At 34.6% G+C, this 14,768-nt stretch overlaps 1 protein-coding gene across 4 annotated transcripts; it reads right to left on the reverse strand.

Moving 5' to 3' along the window:
* Nucleotides 11,859–14,305, reverse strand: LOC107621636. Of its 4 annotated transcripts, none has more exons than XM_016323667.2 (3): nucleotides 14,059–14,305; nucleotides 13,668–13,955; nucleotides 11,859–12,166 (listed from the first exon to the last, which is right to left on the reverse strand). In XM_016323667.2, exons 2-3 carry the CDS (start codon nucleotides 13,944–13,946, stop codon nucleotides 11,939–11,941), a joined length of 507 nt encoding a protein of 168 aa, XP_016179153.1. In that variant the 5' UTR covers nucleotides 13,947–13,955; nucleotides 14,059–14,305; the 3' UTR covers nucleotides 11,859–11,938. The 4 variants fall into 4 exon arrangements, with proteins under 4 accessions (XP_016179153.1, XP_020969665.1, XP_020969664.1 ...); XM_021114006.1 differs by having other exon boundaries at nucleotides 13,668–13,933; nucleotides 14,059–14,277; XM_021114005.1 differs by having other exon boundaries at nucleotides 13,668–13,958; nucleotides 14,059–14,277.

Raw genomic sequence — 14,768 nt, forward strand, 5'->3', positions numbered from 1 at the left:
AGAAAACGGGAAGGCAGTTAGCAGAATAGAAGTTTCATCTGCACCATGACGCCTAACAGTAGAACAGGCTGTCTGAAAATCCCTTAGGTGCCTGATAGGCTCCTGAGCAGGTAAGCCATGAAACTTAGGCATCAAGTTGATTAGTGCAGTCTTCAGTTTAAAATCTATAGCCAGATTTGGATGACGCACTTGATACGATTGCAGAGTAAAGTCTGGAGCTCCAACTTCTTGGAGAGTAATCCTCCTGGGCTCCGCCATATTACCTACGCCTAAATCAACCGAATTAGTAGAAAGGGAGCTTATTTCTTCCTCAGATGGCGCTTTAGATTCGCCCTCAGATGAGACTGGTGAATTGATAATAACCACTTCACCACCCTCAGAGGCTAACCTACACCGAGCTCGCCTAATACGTGAAAGAGTTCTTTCAATTTCAGGATCAAATGCGGCTAAGCTCAGATCAGGCAGTGAATGCGTCATTCAATGAAAGAAACATACAGCTCATGGTAATAAAATAAAATAAAATATGTGAAAATTAAAAAAATGTACACTAACTAATAATTTAGCACACAATTGCAACTCCCCAACAATGGTGCCAAAAATTGATGCGGGCAGAAATCAGCCAATTAAAAAATCAATAATATAAGAACAGCATTATAAGTACAGTTCTTAACCAACTAAAATCCGCTTATCAATTTAGAAAGGGTGTCACAAAATCAGAATAAAAATACTGGGAGTATGAATCCCAGGTCGTCTCCCAACGAGTTGACAAAAGGGTGCTATCTTATTAATCAGGAGTTTTTCGAGAATTTTTGAGAGTTGAATAACAGAAAATAAATAATTGTAAATTAACGCAATGAAAATTAAAAGAGAATTATATATTTAGAATAAAAAACCTTGACTGGGGGAATGATTAATTGGAAGTTCTGTCCTTGTTGGAATTCTCTCAAGTGTAGTATAAAAAGGTTGTTGTTTTCACTTAGTTAACTCTTACTAAATAAAGGAAAGTCAAGTGATTGAGCTAACTCTTATTCACAAATCCTAGTTCTCTCCCTTGGGAAGGTCTAGCGTTAGTAAATAGAGAATTAGCAAATAGCTTCCAGTTAACTAATCACTTGAGTATTCCAACTCTAGGGTCTCTATTTAATCAACCCCCACGTCAAGTTGGGAGTCTACTCCATTGACATGAATATAACTTGCACAGAATTAAAAAGGGAATAAAAGGAAGACATGATAAACAATAACTGAGAATTAATTAAAAGTAAAAATAATCCTTTGCATTAATAAATTCTAAAAATAATCCAATTGTAATTTTGAACAGAGATTAAGGATATGGAAGAGTAAGGGAATAAGAAAACAAACTAGAATAATAACTTCAACGGAGGTAATGGCTCTTCAATATCCAAAGCAAAAGCATAAAACTAAAAATATGTGAATGTGTAGAAAACCTGGAGGAAGAGGGATTTTCTCTCTAAGATTCAAAACTAAACTAAAACTACGCTAATGATAATCTGTCTTGAGTCTCTGCTCGTTCCCTGGCTCTAGTCTGTGTTTCTGGGCTGGAAACTGGGTCCAAATTTGGCCCAAAATCGCCCCCAGCATTTTCTGTGATTTCTGCAGATCGCGCATGTCACGCGTACGCATCAAGCATGAGCACGCGTCGTCTAGCAGAACTTCAATCCACGCGTACGCGTCAGGTACGCACACGCGTCACTGTGAAAATCTCCAGATCACGCGCACACGTGAGCCATGCGTGCGCATCGGTGCTCGCTGGTTGTCTCCTTTATTTCTTGTGCTCTTTTCATTTTTGTAAGCTTCCTCTCCATCCTCTAAGCCATTTCTGCCCTATAAAGCCTGAAACACTGAACACACAGATCATGTCATCGAATGGTATAAAGGGGAATTAAAATACACAAATTAAAGGCTTAGGAAGTCATTTTTCAACCATAGAACAACTAGAAAGGAGTTGTAAAACCATGCAATTCATATAAATAAGTGTGCAAAAACTTGATGAAACCACTAAATTGAGCACAAGATAAACCATAAAATAGTGGTTTATCACGGACGCACACACCCCTGTGCGCACGCACAAGTCGAGAAGGGGAGTCTGTTGGGGGTGCTAGCACACCCTGTGCGAGTGAACAGACCTTATGGATTTCAGTATCTGTGTGTACACACACACCCCTGTGCGCACGCACACTTTTAAAATCTCCTGGGCGTGCGCACGCACACTCCTATGCGGCCTTACACGTCCAGTTTCTCAAATTTTACTTTGTTTTCAACTATTCTACCTTCCCAACAAGGTTGTAAGCTTCTATAACACCATTTTAAGACTCTTGGGCTTAGTTTTAGACATTTAAAACATGGGAATTAAATTAATGGATTTGGATGATATTATTTGGAAAACTTAGAAGATGGAGGTCTAGGTTTTGGGTGTACTGGGATGGTTTGATGGTATGTGACGAACGGTTGATGTATGAGATGAGAATTGGGGAACTTATGAGTTCAAAATGGAAATGTGAATTTACAGTGGTTGGGATGAATCGAGGACTCGAAAGGGTGATGAGGAATTACTGATGTACTAAAATTGTTTTCTGAAAACCACTGATGTATCATTTTGATATTGAGAATATGAGACACTATGCGCCCGGCAGGGGCTACGGTTGGATCCCGCTTGTCGAGGTAGCAGCGGCGGCGTAAGGGCGGTGGTTCATCCCGCTTGCGCTTAGATGCGAGGTCGGTGGCAAGAGTATCCCGCTCGCATCCCTTTGGATCCATAGAGCGTGCAGGCGCATGTACCTGGATAGTGATCTGAGCACTATATCTCGGGGGTTCCCATATGAGAATTCCGAAGGGCGACGTCTCCATGGAGATGTGCCGGGTTGGAAGTTGAACCGACAATGTGATATCACAGCCAGTAGGGCAGGCATTCATCATATGCATTTTCTATCTGTTTGTATGATTTGACTACTTGAATTGGCTTGCCTATTACCCAGCAGTTGAACCGACAATATGATATCACAGCTAGTAGGGCAGGCATTCATCATATTCATTTTCTATCTGTTTGTATGATTTGACTACTTGAATTGGCTTGCCTATTTATATAACATGCTTATTTTCTATTTGAATTACTTGCCATATATGCTTCTACTTGTGATTTACTTGCCTTGTATATAATTGTGCATTCTGCTGGGACTGAGGAGGTTCGGATGGCGGTGGCGATGAGATTGCATGGAGGATCGGTTGGTGAAGGTTGTGGGACAGTGGTGTTTGGTTAGAATAGAAATCCCCTAAGATAGATTACCCGGTTTATTTATGTTAAGGTTTACATAATTATGCTTATCTGTTTTAGTATGCCTTAAGATTGAATCTTGTGATGGATATGGAGCTTAGGATTGCCTTTGGCATCCTGGCATCTTATATCCTACATCATTAGGCAGTGTTACCATACTGAGAACCTCCGGTTCTCATACCATATCTCTATTGTGTTTTTCAGATGCAGGTTGCAACCAACCCCGGTGAGTTGTCTGATTGGTGACAGAAGCGGAGGACCGGATACTTCTTTTGAGTCTTTTGATTTATTTTGTATATGACTCTCTCTTTTGTATTTTGTTTTGCCTAGAGGTTTGTATTTGAGAGAACAAAACTTGTATAAGCTGTTTTTACTCTCTGGTTTCTATATGACTGTATATGGCTAGCCGGCTTAAACTCCGCGAGCCGTGGTATGATATTATACTATGATATTTATTATATTGTAATTATTTCTTGTGTCTTAAGTTAGAAGCTTCGTTAGTATGTTTTGCACTTTTCAAATCTTGTCTTTTAGCTATATTCTTCATCGGGCTTCTAGATTATACTATTCTTTCTATATATATTATATGTATGAGCTTAGAACTGTCGTAATCTCTGATTAACCTTTGCTTTACGATGCGAGGTAAAGCTTAGGCTAATTAGGGTGTTACAATTGCTATTGACAAATAATTTTTAGGCAACGGTGTCTAATTTCTTAAGAAAAAAGGAAAAATTAATATTCAATTCAGAAATTATAAACGTAAATTAACTTTTAATAATTAAATTTTGTTTAAAAAAACTACACAATAATTGGACACCAATTTACAAGCACCATATAATTAACCATGGATAAGAAATCAAAAACCACTACACAACATAGTTTCTTTGAATCTTAAATTATTGGTTTTTTTTTATTCTTATTCCATAAATAATCAGACTATTATTTCAGTTATCAAACATGAATTATGTTATCACTATCTTTCATCTTGACAAGAAAATGTTGTCACAACTCTAATTATTAACTTACACTTTTTTTAATACATATTCACTTAAAGCTTCTCATGAAAACAAAAATGGTTAGCGCACTTTTTTTGACACAGAAACATAGTTTTACCGCGAAGGTGGTTGGCAAGAACTACTTAGGAGACATGTTGTCAAAGCTGAGCATGAAGGCTACCATGTTGATAACCTGTTGAAGGAAACATGGTTACCCAATAGTGATACGAAGGCTTCCCACACATCAAAATATAACAAGAATGTATGTTAACCACTACTTACATCGTCAACAACTTGGTGTCCCGGTCGCAGGCTCCACAGTGCACGCCGATCAGTCTGTGCGTGCTCATCCGCAACTAGAATCCCCTACCAAAAGAAACGGTAAACAATCATGATCATGCTCCAATAATTGAAGACCGCTCAAGTGTATTGTTGCGACAACTCACATTCACCAAGCCAAGCCGAATACATATGTACCGTTCATCCAGATTCTTTGAGAAAATGTAAGCGGCCACAGTAAACTCTAACCCCCGAAAATGGATTCCCTCTGGTGGCCGAAATGCCAATTCGAGACACTACTCAAGCAAAGCAACACAAACTCCATGTAAGTTAACTCCATTTGGACTAACACAAGGGAACTTCACAAAGGAAAGAAATATTACTAAACACCCAAATAGTAAACTCATTACCTACGGCATCTCAGATGCAACATGGAAGGCAGGGTGTGTGTGATATGTGAACGGTGACCCATGCTCAGTTTGCCAGATGTCGCTACCTTCTGTTGACGCAGAATCCTGGTCTTCGAATGTTAACTTGCGGTGCACCAAAAGTAAACAATGAAACAACTAAGTTCATACTTTTGGAAGTAAATTGCGAAAACAAAATAACTTCACTTACTTTCAACTTAGCGGACGCAGTGGCATCACCGTGTCCCCTCTAGTTGTTGGCTTCAGCGGAGGTGAGAGCTTTATGGCACCACACTTTGCTCCCACAGCTTTTTTGCTTACCACAGTCGCCTCTTGTGGATCCACCGCCTTTGCTTGCGTCTTCCTACACGCAACCATCCGTGCATTGCCTTGCACGGCTTCCTTCTTCAGGTCGGCAAGTGGACCAACAGCAAACATCATAGACTGGAGAATCTTCCCATGATCTACCAGCATCTCGGAGATAGTCCTAATGTGGTCATTCAGGGTCTTCATGACCTCCTTGGTAATTTCATTTTGGTTTATTATCTGCAATATCCATACAACCACATACTTCCACGTAAGCTAAACTTAGTAACAACTATACACTTCATACAAAATGGCCACAACATGTTCTGCAGAAAACTAACCTCCTGAAACATCCGGATGAACCTGACGCTATGGACACGGATCCAGAAAATTTTATCAGTGGGGGCAAAATATATATAATAATAATTTTTATAATTATACTATAGTATTATAAAATATGATTATTCCTCAAATTATTAAACTAAAAAATTAAAACAATAAAATAATAATTCAAAATAATAAATAATTTAAAATTCCATTCTTCTAGGTTTCATACTTTGAAAAGATTGAATAATCTTTTCATTATCAATACAATCAAATGTCTCTCTTTCTATATATGTCACTAAACAATCATTTAAAAATTCATCTCCCATACGATTACGGAGCCGACTCTTTATGATGTTCATAGCAAAAAAAATTCTTTCAACTGATACAGTTGCTACAGGCAAAACTAAAGCTAACTTCAAAAGAAGAAACACTAATGGATAAACAATATTTTTTCGAATCTCAACTAATAGAATAATATTATAAACCTAAATTAATTAATTAATAAAATTAATTCACAATTCTACACAAATTGACAAAAATATCTCAATATACAAAAATAATTAACAAATAAATTACACCATCACAACAAATTCAATCACAAATTCACAGTTCCTAAACCAACTATATCAAATTATCAATTATCAAACCATGAAGCAAATGAGCAAAAACCTGAATGAAGCAACTAACCAGAGACGGTGTGCTAACTAAGTAACTAAGTAAGTAACTATTGATTATTATTCAGTCTAATAAAAATTTAACACTCCAACTGTCCAGAACTTGAATCTCATTATCTCAATGAATATAATGGATTTGGTTAGTTGCTCATTAACAAGAACATAATCTCATTATCTCATTAACAAGAAAACCAACATGGCAACACAATACCACCTAACCTAACCAATGCCATGTTACATAAAGTCACAAAGACACAAACCATTCCTTATTTCCTTTCCTTTATTTTGAATCTCCACGACCCCACCCCCAAAATCTTATTTATTTATAATATACATATGCTATAAATCTATACTTAATTGGTTACAGCCTACAAGTAAACTTGAAAATTATTTGGTATTTACCACTCTTGAAACTTGAAAGGTTGATTTGGGTTCCCAAATCCTAATTATGTACCAAGAGGCAAAGTCCAAGACTGAACTCCAAGACTAGGAGGACGACCCAGTAGCGATGCGGTGCCAGCAGCAACAGAGAAGAGGATCGTACCCCAAGAAAGAAGAACCAGAAGTCCAAAAGAGATTGATGTTTGCTGAACAAGAAGGTAGAATCGCAAAAGCATAACCAGACGCCGAACTGCCAAGTGCCGAAGGAAGGAACGCAGAAGAAGAACAGCGGCAGAACCACACAAATCACAAGCAGTCAAGCAGTGACGTAGAAGAAGGCAGAACTTGAGAACCACCAGATGCGGTGCGGCGGCGATGCAAGGAGAAACCGATGGTCGACGGACTGGCAGAGATGTAGAGTGGCGGGCTGGCGGCAGTAACTCTAGAGCCTGGAGGGTGGAGGCTGGAGGCTTGGAGCAATTAGGGATTTCAGATTTGGAGAGAAAAGGAGAAGAAGAAGCGTTAGGAATTTGGAACTTTGGACTACTGGGGGCAAAATTAATTATATAGTGGGGGCAATTATGGTATTTCACTCAGAATTACTACTTATTTTTTAAAATCTCACTGGGGTCAGTTACCCCCACTAGCTTATAAATAAATCCATCCCTGGTTATGGTCGTCGTCGATGGTCCTGTCACCACCATCTGTCCCTTTAGCGACCTCACTGCTCGAAACACAACCATGTTTTGACTTGTCAGGAGAAAGATAACACACAATACACAACAAGAATCACAAAGGTGTCACTGGGATTGCTTTACTCACCTCGCGAGAGAGACATCGTCTTTTTTCTCCTTCTGTGCATCAACTTTCTCCTTCATTTTTCAAAGTATCTCTTCCACAGTAGCACATGTCTCCATTGCTCAAACTTGCACGGACTATAGTAATGAATAGTTCCACATGTGTTATATGAAACCATGAAACGGGCTCATATCATATCATGGCCCACTAGTGAGCTAAGCCCAGCTGAACAAACACAAATATATTATTATTACATTTAAAAAAGTTTGTATCACATGTCTAAACAAAAGAAATATATTTAATTATTCACGAAACCACCAACGAGGCTTATAGAAGAAGCAACCAGACTGAAATGACCCTTTCACCCTCACCTGCTATGTGTTTTCCCCATGTGCACAGTTGTAGACTTAGGATAACGGCGACATGACAGATGAAAGGACTACTCACCTTTGCTTAAGAGCGGGATATATGATACACGCCAGCCTCACCCAAAGTTAATTTTCAAAAGCTTTCTTTTGTAAAGACTGTATGAATTAATAAAGAATAACTCCTGTCACATCTTCTCTTAAGAATAAATATGTTTGAATAAATTCCATTATCATTGTAGAAGAGTGTTGTATTTTAGATCTGAGTCTTGAGTATTTAATTTTTTGTAGTATAACTTAAATAAATTCATCGAAAAAATTTAATAAAAAGTACGTTAACTGAAATTTCAAATACAATACTCGTCTACAACATTAATAATTTAAAAACTTCAAAAAAATTATATTATCCAATACAAAGAAGTTTAAAAAGAAAATATTAAATTAAATACTCGTCTACAATACTCGTCTACAATACTCGTCTAAAAATTATTTTCATAACAATTATGTCTCTAAACGATAATTAGAAAAATTGCCAGTAATAATTTTTGTTGCACCAATTGATTCTTGATTTTAGTTATTAATCATAGCATTAATAATTTATCCCAACTTGTTGCTACAACAAATTTGAAGAAAGAAATGTCAACATACGATTTATAAACATAAGCGGTTAAATTAGCTTATTATTCTATGAATTTATTGGATAATATTAGCTACCTACTTGCATTCCTTGTATCTCTTTTTTTTTTTGGAAAACCAGTTTTTAAAGATATAAATTTCCAAAGTGGGACCCAAGGATCATCTTCAATACACCCATGAACATTCATCGAGTTAAGGTTAACAAACTAACATATTTCTATCTAACAAAGAATACCCACTTCAACCAGTTGATCACAGATAAATAAAAGTTAACAACTACTTCATTAAACCTAGAGGCCAGGAAATCCAACGGCAAACTGTATTCCATTAAGATCCAGATTAAATATCTTTGTTACCAAAGCCCAACCAAAACACCAGCAAGATCATCCCTTACAACCCGATACCTGCAACTGCCTCATCTTAACAAAACAAAAGGAAACTTTAAAAAAGAACCACATACAGGAACAGCATTATGGGAAATATTTCCCTAAGCATTTCAACTTGTCCCCTAAGTTCCTCGTTTTCAAGCTCCAATTGACGAATTCGCTCGTTCAATCGGTCAATTTCTTCCTTCTTGTCCTGATTCAACTACGCCATGACACGTATAACAATGCGATGGTTGTAATCACGAATAGTATAACCGGTGGCAGAAAGAATCTTATCCAACATTGTGAATGAAACTTCTTGATGAGCAAAGCGTTCTTTGTAGCACAACGTACCGTGAACCACAAGATCTAGTCATTTGCCATTGTGGGGGAGAACCACCATGAAACTAAAAAGCACATTTTCATCCTTCGGGTTGATTTCTCCATGAACAAAAATTGGGGGACCAATTTGAAAGAACGAACAGCTCTCAGCAACATTAGCTCCATATCTTCTACATACATGAATGCGCTCTCACTTACTGGCTCCACCACTGCACATCACCAACATCACACTCATTCCGGCATTAAAAGCTTGCTAAATGAAACTTTGATAAAAGCTTTAAAAGTAAAGCTTTTGCATCTCACCTCCCTGTTCATCAGGGTTGCTGCCACCACCATATTCCTGACTATTCGATAGAACTACTCTGGAAGATACTTGCTGAGATGAAGAGATTAAACAGAAGGCTCCCTCTAACAACCTCGAAAGTCTTCTTCTCCCCGTTTGAACAGGTGGTGTTGGCTGACGGGCGGAAGGAGCTGCCACGCTGCGCAGCCAAGCCACAGCATCAGCCAAATCACGGAACCCACGATACTTGCTGTTTCGATAGCCATTGACTTGTTGCTCACACTCCTGCCTTAAGCGATACTCGCCAGGAATACGACCCCTTCGCACGGCGTAGAACAGAAAACGACCACGGTACTCATCACCACTTAAGCATACAAAAAACAACTGACATCGCTAGTATCTTCCTTCTCAACTAACACTAATTTGTAAAACACATAAGGAGGGCATTTTTTAACCCACTTTAAAAAGGAGGGCATTTTATAACCCACTTCAAAACTCATTCCAAACATAATAATAATAATAATAACAGTAACAAACATAAATGATAAATAAAACAACATTACTAGTAAATAATTGTCTTATTAATAACCATCATGAATAAAAATAATGATATCAACAACTTTAATAATTTTTCCGTTACAGTTACAATATTTAAAACACATCAAAATATTTATAACTATGACAGATGTTGACAAATTGAATTAAAACTTTGTTTAAATCCAAAACGAAAAAATAGAAGGAAATAAAATAAGAGAGGAAAAAATTAACACAAAAAATTGGAAAAAAATATTTGGTTTTTGATGTCTTAATCGATTAAAGCAAAAAACCAGTCTCACATACAACAAGATAACTATGAATATCATTATTCATTTTTTTTTTCATAAACACAATAAAATATTATACTCTTAAATATTTAATTTAGATTATTCATCTCATATGTGTAACGTTGACATGGGACTCTTTTCTATGACACATTACTCTAAAAGACCGTTTTCAAACTTCAATTATTCATATTAATTAAAATTATTAAAATTTAAAAAAAATAAAAATAATAAATATAATGATAATGAAACTAAATAATAAAATAACTGAGAGTACCGTACTCTCTATGTTACGAGTAAATAAAAGTGATTGTTATTGACAATTAATTTGTAAGAAACGGACTAATTTCACAACAAAAAAATTAAAACTTATTTTTTAATCTAAAAATTATATTATCGCTATCTTTCATCTTGTCAAAAAATATAGTCACAACTTTAATTATTAAATTATACATTTTTATAGACTTTTTTTTGAATGACATCTTCATTTAAGGCTTCTCAGAAAAACAAAAAATTTTCTAACATAATAAGCGTAAATTCATTTCCTTTATTTTGGTCGACCCAATCGAGTCATTTTTTTATCGTGCAATCCACTCTTAAGATACGTACTACAAATAGCCTTTCAATAAAATTAAAGTTTTTTTTAGCTAAGTCCAAACACATTAGTCCTGTAATTCCATGTTACCCGTTTTTTAAATAATCCATTACAATTTTTGCAATAAATCCCAATAATACGTACAAAAACACTAGTCATTCTAGTTACTGCAAGGATTAAGTCAACATTATAATTATAAATAGGTGTGTAAGCAACTGACAAATACTGCTTATGTGGGACCCATAATATGCTACAAAGCAGAGTTTCAATATCCCCTTGCTTTCTCACTCACTACGTGTCATCCCTGCAGCTTGCACATCTATCCTCAGCACCTACTGAAGATAGAAGGCTAAATGTTTTTAACTCTTGTTTTAAGGATTATTGCAACCATGTACACATAGACTCATTACTTTCCCTCATGACAATACTGTAGGGCAATCAGAAGATGAAACCACAATGGCAAACATCAAAATTTAGGTTAGGTTGTGAGATATTAATAGTAATTAAAGGTTGTGAAATGCCAGGGAAAGTTAGTACTCGTACTTTAAAAGTTAAAATCTTGATCTTGTGTTATCATGTTTTTATTACTATACCAATGCCTGCACTACCTTGTTTTTTAACTATCAGATAACCCTTCTTTTTTTCAATTTATTAACTTCCAATACAATTTACTACTTAATTCAATCTTACTAAAGTCCCGTAAAAGTAGTTTCTGAATTCTAACGTGTTAATGGCAATGTGATCATGTTCTTCCTCTATGTTCTAAGTGTTAATAGGGAATAAATTTCATAGACATGGTATAAATTCCATCCTTCGAGATACATTTAGAGTAAATTCAGCTGAAGAAACAAAATCATTCTTTAAGTGGTTGCATTCATCGATATATAAAAGTTAATAAAAAAATTAATCATTGTATTTGATCCTCCAAATATTTTAGATTTTTCGTTATTCTTCCCAATAGTTGTCCAGTGTTAATTTGTTAAATCATGCAAGAATGGAAATGGAGTTTTCTTTCTTGTTTTAATTTAGATTAAGGCTCATAAATAAATGAATTAACGGAGCATAATTTTCATTATCAACTTTCTTTTCTTTTCCTACGCCTACAGGTTGAAGAAGGGTCAAGCGTAGAATCTAGGCCGAAACATTTGAGAAAAGCTACTGTGGCTAACTGGAAATACTGACAAGGGTGTAAAAATAATTCAGGTGATGATGAATCCTCATTGTCATCTGTATTTTCTTCTTCGCTTTTCAAGCTTGAACATGATACACTGTCATCCTTTATATCTAGGTTCTCTCCGCCCTGCTAAAATACATTATATGTACAAGTAATTTACTATATGTCAAAAAAATAAAAATAAAAATAAAAATGAATTATATATGTACATCTGTGTGAGTTAGAGTTGACTATAGTTTGACATGGATTTATTAGGACTTAAATGATCTTCTCCTTGCATTTAACTATGATTTAAGAGTTAGTTAAAGGGGATAATATCGTGATAAAAAATTTAAGTTTTTAATGTATTTATTTTATTTTTATTAAATAAAAATATTTAAATTTTTTAACTAATAGTAAACTTTATCATGTGTCTTATAACTTATAAGACACATATTAACTAAATTCTATTCATTATTTGATAACTAAACTCGTTACAACCATATCCAGGAACGCTGCAATGTTTTGCATTACAAAATTCTCACTTTCGCCACAGTAATGAATTGCAAATTTGCAACAATATCAAAAGGGATGGTCTTTAGTTTTAACAGAAATGTCTTACAAAAAAATTAGTTAAAAACTGCTTAAACTTCCTATTTTTAGTTTATTTAATATATCTTGTAATAAATAAAAGTTAAATAAAACAAATATGAGCTGTTTTGATCATAATTGTCAAAATTAAAATGGTGATCAAACCAATTAAATTACTAATTTATTGATTATTGGTAGGTCACTGATGAAATCAGTTAATTTGATTCCAGGTAAATAAGAAATATAAAATAATAAAAAATTTAAAATTTAAATTTAAAATTTAAATTTAAATTTAAAATACACATCTTCACATATAATCATAAAAAATATATTTAATAACATTTATATTTATATTAATAATTATACATAATAAAAAATATAATTAATTTAAACATAAATAAAAATAAAATTAAAATAATATCTAACAAAATTATTGTATTAATAATTATACATAGCAAAATTAAAAAAATAAAAGAATAATTTTTTTTAAATCAATCCAAACTTATCCTTAGTATTTAATAGAAAAGGAGTTCCACTGGCTTTTACTCAAGATATCACTCTCATGTTTATTTTTGAATAATACTATCTATTTAAGTTTTTTTATAAACTAAGTTTAACAAAATTAAACAATAAAATTTAGTAGGACTTGATTAACAAAAAGTATTAAATGGGTAACATTATTCTTAATTTAAATTTAAATGCTAAATTTAAAAAAGTGACGAACATTCAATTAAGGATTAAATCTCGGTAAGAGTTCTTCAGCTGTAATCATAACATCCTCTGTTCTGAGGGATATGTATTTTTTTAGTACATGCGTGGCAATGGGAATCGGACTTAAAAATCTATATATAGGTTTAAACTCCTCAAAATTAGTCACTTTTAATCTTTTATTGACTAGAATGTAAACGTATAATTATCCAATTTAAAAATTCTCTGTTTGAGGCTAAGTACTCGATCTCTTGCTCGTTTAGGAGAGAAAAGGAACAAATTAACAAAATAATAATATTTAAAAAAAAACAAAAAACAAAGATTGAAGAAGAAAAATGATGAGGTGTGTAACCTGCGTATGGCGTAGATTGGAGGTAACTACGACGGTGGATGTTTCATCGTCTTCGGCGACCTGCTTGTCATTTTGAATCTGGTTAATATCATGGACATGGAACCTAGTGGTAGAAGTAGAAGCGGTGGCCGGCGCGGCGGTGGCACCGCCATCCTCATCATCATCGGTGTGATCTAGAGTGAAGCAAAATAGAACGAAAAGGAGAAGAAAAGAAACTAAGAATTGAATCCAAATCAGCCATGGAATTCCACATCCCTCTACCATCCCTAAACCGAACATGTCAATAATCTGCTGCGATTAGATTGAATTAGATCATAACAATATTAATGATTGTTAATTTGTTATGAGAAGAAATAATTATTGGACAGTTAATTAAGTAAACGTTACTTACCGGAGTGGTTGAATCTAATAAGAACACAAAAAGTTGGGGGAGGGTACAACGGTGACCACGTGCCGCTAAAGGAACATGGCTGCAAGTTGCGGAATTCAGTTATTTACAGCACACACCAACTTGATGGAGAAAGAAGCAACGAATTAAGTAATCGTTGCCTCGGCCCCATTAGTTGTGTGCTTGCTTCTCCTTAAAAACTTTTAGATTAATCGATTTACTAACAAGCAACGAATTTAGTTTCAATCTCAAATTGTAACTAAGTTGTAATAACCAATTATTTTAAATTATCTTTTACTTTTTAAAGGATTCCACTTAATATGGATGTATATAAGATTAAACTATTTTATTTAAAAAAAACAAATAATAAAAACAACTATTTGTACTCATATTTTATTTAAAAAAAATAAATAATAAAAACAACTATTTGTACCTATAAATTTTATGAACGTTAACAAAAGTATCTATTAAAAAATTAATGTTGTATCCATTAAAGATGAATCCCGACAAAAATATTCAAACCCATAATTTTTGTTATTTTTTAGTAAAATTCCTAAATTAACCCATCCTTTATCTTTAACCTCAACTCCACCACCATCTCTTTTTTTCTCAAATATTTTATTTTTACATCTCTCTATTATCAACACCTTAACCACCTTCTCCTCTTCTCTGCCACTCTACCACTACCACCACCAACGCTAGATGGCATTAAC

The sequence above is a fragment of the Arachis ipaensis genome, chromosome B10 (genome assembly GCF_000816755.2).
Source record: "Arachis ipaensis cultivar K30076 chromosome B10, Araip1.1, whole genome shotgun sequence".
Taxonomy (NCBI): domain Eukaryota; kingdom Viridiplantae; phylum Streptophyta; class Magnoliopsida; order Fabales; family Fabaceae; genus Arachis; species Arachis ipaensis.

What these genes read in the sequence shown, in the direction of transcription:
- LOC107621636 (XM_016323667.2), bottom strand. Translation starts at nt 13,946, where the DNA reads ATGTTCGGTTTAGGGATGGTAGAGGGATGTGGAATTCCATGGCTGATT. An exon ending in CCAATCTACGCCATACGCAG is followed by an intron (nt 12,167 to 13,667) that starts GTTACACACCTC and finishes AATGTATTTTAG; the next exon opens with CAGGGCGGAGAGAACCTAGA.